The sequence below is a fragment of the Seriola lalandi genome, unplaced genomic scaffold (genome assembly GCF_002814215.2).
Source record: "Seriola lalandi dorsalis isolate HSWRI2012SDOR001 ecotype SW California unplaced genomic scaffold, Sedor1 jcf7180002054506, whole genome shotgun sequence".
Lineage (NCBI taxonomy): Eukaryota > Metazoa > Chordata > Actinopteri > Carangiformes > Carangidae > Seriola > Seriola lalandi.
The window spans coordinates 25,348-34,806 of record NW_019525059.1 but is presented as its reverse complement, the minus strand read 5'-3'; the positions used below and the strand labels follow the sequence as shown (position 1 = coordinate 34,806).

Sequence of the window (9,459 nt, the reverse complement as noted above, 5' to 3'; positions counted from 1 at the left end):
GGGGTGGGTTGGGGGGTAAAGGAATGATATTAAGTGTGTGAGGCATAAAGAATGGGGTATATGTCTGGGTGTGTGTGTGCATCTTTACGTGTGCATTCACAAAAGACTTCTACACACTATACTACACACACACACACACACACACACTTTTATATTTCCATACTTGTAAGGACTTACACTAATTAATTCACTAACCTCTTCCTCTGCACTGTAGTTATTACTTTAACACTAATCCTAATCTTAGCTCTAAAACAATATTAGGGCTGCACCTAATGATTATTTACATTAAGAGTTAATATATACAGTATATGGCATTCAGTTTATTATTATATAAAACACAGAGAAGCAGAAAGGTCTCATGCACGAAGAAGAGAATCAGTGGATCCTCATTGTTTCTGCTGGAAAAATGACAAAATAATCAAAACAATAAGCACTAAAAGGCCCTGCACACCCACTCAGACGTTTAATTAGGCCTCTGCTGAAGTTTAAAGGTCCATATTACTCTCTGCACATAATAATTACAGTCTCTGCCTCCTCCACTCAGACTAGTTTCAGGTTCCATCCCTGTTTATCCAGAGTCAGATAAAATATGAACCATTTGTCATAAGATATTGTTTTCACAAGTCGCTGTGACCTTTGACCTTCAAAATCTAATCAGTTCATCTTTGAGTCCTAGTGAATGTTTGTGCATTATTAGTATGATTATTATTATTACTATTTTGATTAATATTAGTATTATTATTGCTATTATGATTATCATTTTATCCCCTGACTTAACTCTCATGTCATTGTGGGATTGGTTGTGGAATGGATGCCAATCGATGTGGTACAGACGCTCATGTCGTGATTCCCCCCTGAATGAAGCTGTAACCTTGAGATCAAGTAAAATGTGTTCTCTGTTCTCTCGACTCATCGTGTGTAATATTGCTGTTGTCCTTTCTGCGACGACTTTTCCTCAGCAGTGTAAAAACAGAGCGTCTCTCTCTTTCTCCCTTTGACTCTCTCACACAATTCAGTTTGACTCCCAGACAAACAGCGTTTCCTGCCCGCTGGGATGCTTTATCTCTCAGCCTCTGATGTTGAATGTGGTCTAAAAGGCCATTTCTCACTTGGCATCAGGGAGCGGAGACACAGCATATGGGATTATAGGAGTCCTGTGAAATAATCTGCGGAGCAGCGCCGCAGTAATGAGAACATAAATCACGCTCGGAGCTGCATGTCTACATGCTTCTCCTCAGGGGCTGCTTCATAAATGTTACGCACTCAACTAACACAATCACAAATGTTCAGTATGAAAACAGTGTTGGTGTGAAAATCACACGAAGAGACGGAGCTGATGTCTGACTCTTGAGATTGGATCTCGTGGTCTTTACAGTCAAATCTGTTTATTCTCTTTAATCTCCCTCTCTGTTCTTTTATTCAGTAACACAGCGATCTAAGCCTGATGACATATAGAGAAACACAGGGATATAAGACCCACACCTGTCCAACAGTTGCATCATCTCCTCGTACTTCAGGATGACCCTGGCTCCTTCTGCAGACTCCAGACACCTGCAGAGAAGATGAGACTTTACCACCCCTGCAAAGTTTCTGTCCAGGGGCCGATATTCCAAAACCTGATTTTTATGAGGCCTTTAAAACAGCTCACAAAATGTTATGCAAAAGAGCCGCTGGAAAAATGCACAACCACACCGACATTAATTCTTTAATCTGCTGCGTTGGAGGCGAGATGAGACTCACGGGTAGGAGAGGTGTCTGAATTTGGAGAAGGGGCTCTGGATGCGCTGCTGTAGCTCCTGGGCCCATCTCAGCCCCCCAGCTACTGCAGGCATATTCTTATTCACTGGAGTCGAACCTGCGGAGGTCAGGGATCATTACTTATTATAATGCAGACATTTACCACACAGTCAGTGACGACTAGAGATAAGAACTAACTGTTTTGTTAGACGAGATGTAATGCTCAATTTAACGCTGCGCCAGAGTATAACCAAAGAACTTTACAGAGACGCCATAATGTGGACTCACAGTATCGCCTTAATCAGATTCAGGTTTTAATCAAGAAGTTTTTCCTCTTCTTCTGTGTTCTATTTGAAGTTTTGATCCATAAGAAGATATATTTGTAGTTTTAAGAACCAAAAAGTATTTTCACATCTCCTCTCTCAGGCTTCTCTCTGGAACTCTAGTAACAACAGTTCGGTGAGCCAATCAGAAGAGAGGCTCTGAAGTTTCATACTGGTGGGCGGGGCTTAGGGCATGACTTGGTGACTGCTTTGTTGTGACATCACAAAGTTGCAGAAGTCCTGACGGCTGGTTTTAAGGCTCAGTTTCTGAATACAGGCTGTGTGCATTTCTCTGTGGACTGAGGCTTTGATACTTTCACAGTATTAATATAGAAGCTAGAGCTGATCTATAATCACACTACACATGGACACAGACCTTTACACTGGAGGAGCTTTACGGTCAAGAAGTTGGATCCCTACAACAACCAGTGAGTCTTTTCCAAGTGTCTTTGAGGCATCTTATAGATCTAACTGATGTATTTTTGGGGCTGTTTATATCTTTATTAGAGAATTCGTAGTAGAGAGACAACAGGAAATGACAGGAGAGAGAAATCGACAACAACATTCAACTTAGGTCCACTAGCTGGATCTGGGTCGGTTCACCAGAATAACAAGAATAGTGTTATCAAGCCATGAAGATAGTTTTGGTTTTATTTCCCCAGGATTTGAGAAACACTGAATGTATCTGACATTTCTGCTGCACTGAGCGATCCTCACTGACAGCTACACACTGATACGATCATTTCATCTTCACATCAACAAAATCCAGAGCATTGTGCAGAAGGTTTTTTGTTCCATTGTGGGAAGTGCTGAGTCCAATCTAGGCCTGCAGTTCACAGCATAAATCATTCATAAATAAAAAGGCTGGCAGTAAATACATTACACTATGTAGCAAATATGAAATAAGAGACAGTTGATAGCAAATATGAAATAAGAGACAGTTGATTGTGTGTTTGTGGATTATTCAGAGTAATGGGGACACTGTGTAATGTATGTATATCTCTCAACTCCCAGAGACAGGGATCTCAAAAACTGGACCAACAAATCAAAACTATGTGCATAGCTTGATACCAAATTAAATAATATGTTTGATTGGACCGACCCTTTAAACCTCGAACACTAAGTTAACCCAGTCACCTAAACATTAATGTTTTTAACTTCACACATGACCTTAACGACCTCCCTAGTGGGAGACTGAATCTCACCCAGCTCCTCCGCAGTCTGGACGTGTTTGTTGTAGAGGAGTTTACAGGAGTCCAGCTCCTTGTCAAACACAGAGACCAGGTGAGGGTATCGGTCCAGAGCGACAGCGGCCACTAAGGGTCGCTCCAGCAAGCTGCCGAACATATCCAGAACCTGCAGACATCAGACAAGTGAGAGGGCTCTAATACTTGTCTGTGATTGTGTTTGTGAGAAAGAGAGAGATTAAACCCGCAGACCTTGAAGGCGTGGTCCAGTCCAGAGGCGTCGTCAAAGGCCTGGCAGAAGACGGCTCCCAGTCGTCGCTCCGTGTCGTCCACCTTCAGTCTGAACTCCCTCACATCCTCCTCAAACTCCTGCAGGGCAGAGAGCTCAGCTGGACCGACAGACAAAACCCCACACAGCAGCGCCAGCTAACGCATATTCCCCTTCACATCTCACTGACTCACAGCCGTCCAGCCGGGAACACTGACTGGGTCTTACAAGCAAAATAAATTGCTTTTCTTGCTACAACTCCGAAACATCTCGGTTAAGCATCTACACGGAGCTGAGGAAAGACTATTTTGGCAGAAAAACTATTTGCTCCACAAACGCTGAAGTGACCAGGCTGTGTTTGCTGTGTTTGAGAAAAGAAGAGCACGTACTGAGAAGTATTCAGGGGTAAAAATTACACTAAGTGTGTATCCTGTGTCTAGCGATTCATAAAACCCTTGTAAACTGATCTTAAAAGTTGCTCTACAAAATGACAGCCTATTCTCCCCAGGAGGCAAGTGGGCAAAACCCTGGTCCACCTGTGCGTCTGATACTCCGTACCGTGTTGTTGAGGTCCAAGCAGTCGTAGGGTTTCTCTGTGAAGACTTTGTACGTGTCCACAAACTCTTGATGGAGCAGCTGGACCTGCTGGCTGAGGACTCGGCCTCTGACTCCACCAACCTCCAATTTCTCAAGCTTCAACAGGTCCACAGCTGTTAACAGGATGTCCTAAAGGGAGACAGAGAGGGCACCGAGCTCAGCTGCTGCATCACTGCAAAGTAAGTTTCACTCCAGCAATACTGACACTTGGCACATTTTGATTCATTAATTGTGTTTTAAAACTCACCTTTATGGCTTTGACTCTGTTAATAAAGCGGTCAAGTCCAGAGAAGACCAACAGCGGGGAAAAGTCCCAAGGCCTGACCAATCTCCCGTTCCTCTGGTACTGGCTCAGATTGGCCCTGCGGTCCTCGTAGGTGCTCCTGAAGAGCTGCAGGGTCTCCAGGCTCGTCTGCACCTTCAGGAGACTCTCTGAAACCTCTCCTCTCAGAACCTCCTCCGGAACTACATACAACTGGGCCTGGTGTTGCAAGGTAACAGGTTAGCTGGGTTGAACTGGGCTTACAGTACACATGTGCTATAGTCACAGCTAAATGCTAAGCTAGTAATCCAACTGACTCTGTGCAGACGACAAATCAGCTACATTGACTGTGGTCGACTTCTGTCCAAGTACAAATTTACAACCCTTTTACAGGGGTCTCATTTTCAGAACTGAAGAAGCCTCTTGGATCAGGAGCTAAAAACCAAGTCCAGTTGCTCTTGATTCAACTTTTCTTGGATAACCAAGACTTGGACAACTGGGAATCTTCACTGACGTTATGCAGGAGTTAATTTATGACGCATCACCTCTCATCCAGAGGCTTCTTCACTTATGAACCATCCAAGCCCATTTGCCGTAAATTCAACTTTTCTTGGATAAGTCCTGCATAATTTTCCTTGATGTGCTTAATGTGGTTGCCATGGTCACAAGGCAAGCTGCAGCAACAATCGTTAAGTTGTGAGCTGAAGCCAGGACGTGATTTGCTTAGCTTAGCATAAAACCTGAAAGCAGGGAGGAACAACTCCCCCGGGTCCCTCCAAGGTAAAAAGATCCACCTATCTTAACCTTTGACCTTAATAGATTTACACATTAGATTTTGACCAACTTAATGCTGGAATCACATTTCTCCAGGCTGCACACTGGCAAATATGAACAGGGGTCACTTAGGTTTGTCTTTATCTCTGTTTCCAACCCACCCCTCGACCATCAAAGGGTCAGCACGACATGCAACTGAGATTTACAGTAATGGAGTTCATCATGCGGCGAACACTGGCCCAAACAAGAATTTTTCCCATACGCAATAATTGGAAAAGGAGTGGCTGTAAAATGGTTAAAATATTTCTCTGAGCATCACAGCCCCCATTAAATCATTTTTTTCCCATTATTAGTTTGATCCACTGGGTAAAGTAACATTTGGAGTGTCTAGAAAAGCCATATGATTAAATACTTTTATCCCACTCATGTGTGCAGGGAGCCAGCAGGAAGTCAGCCAGCTTGAACCTCCATGCTGTCAGCAGGCTCCACTGTGTGTGCTGCATGGGCCCAAAAACTCCCCCAGAAACATGGTGGAGGGTTTTTGGAGTAAACTTTGATAGACATGAATGGGGTGCCATGTTTGAACGTAGTACATCCGCTTCTTCTTAATAATTCCATGTACATACGGCTACCCATAACACCCTTCTCTGTATAGGAGACGTTTACATGAATCTTCTGAGAACCATATTTCCAACAGTAACTGCACTCGGCCAAGAAGAGTTCCACCACACACACACTTCCTATATCCCCACAATGTCCAGTCTTTATGCTAAGCTAAGCTAATCAGGTCCTCACACACACACAATATAAGTAAATAAATAAATAAACTGAGCAAATCCAGTAAAGGAGAGACTGTGCTTGTTGTCAGGGTCTAACAGAGCAGGATATTTGATATTTAGCCAACAGAATCTTATCATCAAATTTGCACTGAGGCCTCTCGTGTAACTCTGGCTTCTCTTCTATGTAAAATATCACAGAATTTGCCGGACAAACCTCACAGCGTGTGCTTATTTTTCTAACCTCACATACAATGAGATATTCACGATCCACCGTGTATGAGACGGAGGAATCGTGTCCTTTCATTTCAGAAGAATCAGACGACAGCGAACAGCGAGCAACAGGAAGTCAGAGTAGATAATCTTGTGTTGTTTAGGGGCCCTGTGTCAAAATCTAGTTTTAATACATTGACAATTTTAGTTGATATTATCCTTACATTGGGGGAACATGGAAAATATATATATTTTTTTTTTTCAAACTGACAGATGCAAACCTGGGAAGGGTTTTATTTCAGCAAGGATTCCAAGTTTGTGTCTGGGGCTTTGGGCAAAGTAAATTTAAACTGCCCTCTGTAGTCTGCTGAGTACCTGATGAGTACTTGAACGCCACAGGATACACACACACACACACACACACACACACACACACACACACACACACACACACACAATCCACAGAGAGTGAGAGGAACTTTGGAGAGGGCTGTGAATTGCGGCCCACAGCTCAGTTTTGCCCCAGGCTCCTCTAGAGGGTTAATCTAACACTGCTGGCTCATTAGTCTTCCCTGGGAAAAGTTCTCTGATTCACTCACATTTCCAGCAGCAAAAACAGAGGTTTGCTTCCAATAAACTGAACACAAAGGAACTGAACAATGGAGGATTTGATAGCATGAACAGAGGAAGCTTTCATGACTGAGAAAAGAAAAATGGCTTTCACAAACAGTGAAACTTCACAGACAGAAACCACTCGCCTGCTTCTTGCTGACAGGTGACCTGTCAGGTGCAGTTCAGAAACACCACAGTTATAACTACTTAGCAACAAAGACCTAAACAAAACAGGCTCTTGGGACTCAACACAGAGAAGAGAAACTGCTGCTGCTGACCTGCTGGATGAGGAGGTTGCAGGTCTCCTGCAACAGAACAATGAGGCGTGCCGGGGTGTTGTAGTATCTGGAGTTGGCCCACACCAGACACACTGTGTGCATCAAAGGGCCGATTTGGCCCCTGACATCAGGGAACTCGGCGCTCTCCATGTCCTCAAAGAGCCGCTGCAGGGGCCTCAGGTAGGTGCAGATGTCCCTCGCCTCCTCCAAGGCTGACAAGTACAGATAAAATACCACGTTTGAAAAAGGAGATGACGATAAATCATGTTAAATCATACTTCAACCAGACGCATGCTACGCAAGTCTAATTACGTTTTTCTCTGTCATCAGATGTTTAGATTTATTACCTGCAAGAATGTCCTGCTGCATGTTCATAAAAGCTGGGAAATAGCTGCTCTCTGCGGCATCCAGCAGCATCGCCATCTTATTCACCTTCGAGGATTTTAACTGGGAGTGGATACACTCCAGATCTGCATATCTTCAAGTAGAAAAAAGATGGAGGACAAAGAGGTTTCTGTCACATTTGTAGAAGAACACAGAACTAAGCTGCACCAGCTCATTTTCTGTGTAAAGGTCTTATTTTGAACTACCACTTAGTTTTTAACTAAGTCTAACCTGGATATACGATAATATCACATATTTCCAGACATATGCAATATTTTTCATTACATCAATTTTTTTCTGTTAAAACCTACAAATATTAAAAAAACACCTGAAACATCACAAAATTACAACAATACAATTATATTAACTCCTTCTACTTAGACTGAACATCATTATTAAACATAATTTTCATCAAATATTAGTGACCACTTTTACTCTTCAAAGCCTATTAGCTGCTAATGTATGCTAACTTTAGCTTTCACCAAGCTAACATCCATTTAGTCAGTTAGTTAGCTACGCAACAGCTCCACCTGCCGGTTACTGAATGTTAATATTTAATTGCAGCCAATTTCAAACCAGTGTATTAACTGGTACAGGTGTAACCGGTTTTAATTTAGTGGCGTGAAAGTCTCAACATCACAGCCAGGTTAAGTCTGAATTTATCAAGAGCGTGGCTGCACTCCATCTGTGCAGATCTCCAGCAGACAGCAAACAAGTTTTTGTCACAAAGCAGAAACACATGGTGGAGGATATTAGCTGCATAAGAAATAATTCTGCTACTTATTAAAAAAAAGGAAGAAGAGAGCACTTGGCTTCAAATTACTTTTTTTCCCTTGATAGCACAGGTGTTCAGAAAATCCAATAATTAGTAGCACCAGCAAAAACTTACAAAACAATTCAACTTTGAGGTCCTGCAGGGACGTGTGTTATTTTCACACAGTCACAACGCTGGAACAAGTGTTTCTCAGCGGATGCTTAGCGTCTGTGAAAGCAGAGGTGCTGACCTGTTCTTCCAGAAGAGCAGCTCTGCGTGAGGCGTGGGGCTCTTTCCCTCCAGCAGCGCCTCGGAGGAATCTTTCTTCAGGACGGCGCGGATCTGATGGCTCCACTCAATCACCGCTGACTCCAAGGAGTGGATGATGGCCTCATCCACCATCTCCCCCCTGTGATGTTTCATAAGTAAACCATTTTAAAATGTACAAATGGGACAAATGATGCGTTGACGTGAGCCATTCTGTCCCGGCTGTTTGTTTACCTTTTGTCTGTCTCCAGGGCGGCCTGCTCCATTCTCTCGGAGCCCGCTGGGTGCGGCAGCAGAGTCTTGCCTTGGACTTGGCCCGACACCACAAACACATTGGTCTTGAGGGAGTGGACGTGACGCCTGACGTCCTGAGACACCACTTTGGGCCATTCAGTGTGGTTCCTGCTGTTAGAGAGCAGCGGGGCCACCACCTGAGAGAGCGGGAGGAAATAAGAGTTTTGCAGTTTGGACAAATGTTTGTTTGGAGAAAACTTTTGATGTATTAAGTGAAATATTCAGATCTTTTACTTAGGTAAAGGTAATATCAGGCCTGAGGTTCCAGGTCACTGCATGGAAATCAGTCTGTGGTCATTTAATTAATTGTAGATTTAGACACCTAATCCTGAAGGCTCATATTTTGGAAATCTAGTTTTAAGGCCTTAATTATTAGAGTGAATTGTGGTCATATAAGCTTAAAATAAACTGACTTAATATTTATCTAGCCTAACTGGTCAGGATGAAGATAATGTACTAGATAAATGTAGTGGAGTAGATAATAGTAGTAGAAGTATAAAGCGTTTAGTTTCTTTCCACCGATACCCAGAGGCAAACCAGACAAATACTTGGGGGCCTCTAAGTTGAAAAAGGGGGCCCCCGATGGCCCATGTTATCGGCACATTTTGAAATGACAACTATAACCGCCTTAAACTTCTCATAGACAGTAAACATGGCACTGCTGTAGCCCCAACCCCATGTGTTAGTCTGCAGGTGCAGCGTTTAGGGGGCATCTTTAAGTGTCTGCCTGAAC

The 9,459-nt window shown here is 43.3% G+C and overlaps 1 protein-coding gene across 2 annotated transcripts in view; it reads right to left on the bottom strand.

The window, feature by feature from the left end:
- dnah9 (dynein, axonemal, heavy chain 9) overlaps positions 1-9,459 on the bottom strand; it is a 127,756-nt gene that overhangs the window by 117,223 nt on the left and 1,074 nt on the right. Inside the window, exons 2-11 of one of the 2 annotated variants that reach the window (XM_087175838.1) lie at positions 8,667-8,834; positions 8,416-8,574; positions 7,375-7,505; positions 7,028-7,239; positions 4,360-4,593; positions 4,074-4,241; positions 3,500-3,616; positions 3,266-3,416; positions 1,741-1,855; positions 1,483-1,551 (exon numbers count right to left, since the gene is read on the bottom strand). In XM_087175838.1, the coding sequence (XP_087031964.1) occupies positions 1,483-1,551; positions 1,741-1,855; positions 3,266-3,416; positions 3,500-3,616; positions 4,074-4,241; positions 4,360-4,593; positions 7,028-7,239; positions 7,375-7,505; positions 8,416-8,574; positions 8,667-8,834 (1,524 nt within the window). Of the gene's footprint in view, positions 1-1,482; positions 1,552-1,740; positions 1,856-3,265; positions 3,417-3,499; positions 3,617-4,073; positions 4,242-4,359; positions 4,594-7,027; positions 7,240-7,374; positions 7,506-8,415; positions 8,575-8,666; positions 8,864-9,459 lie in introns of both variants that reach the window. The other variant, XM_087175837.1, reaches the window with a different exon arrangement.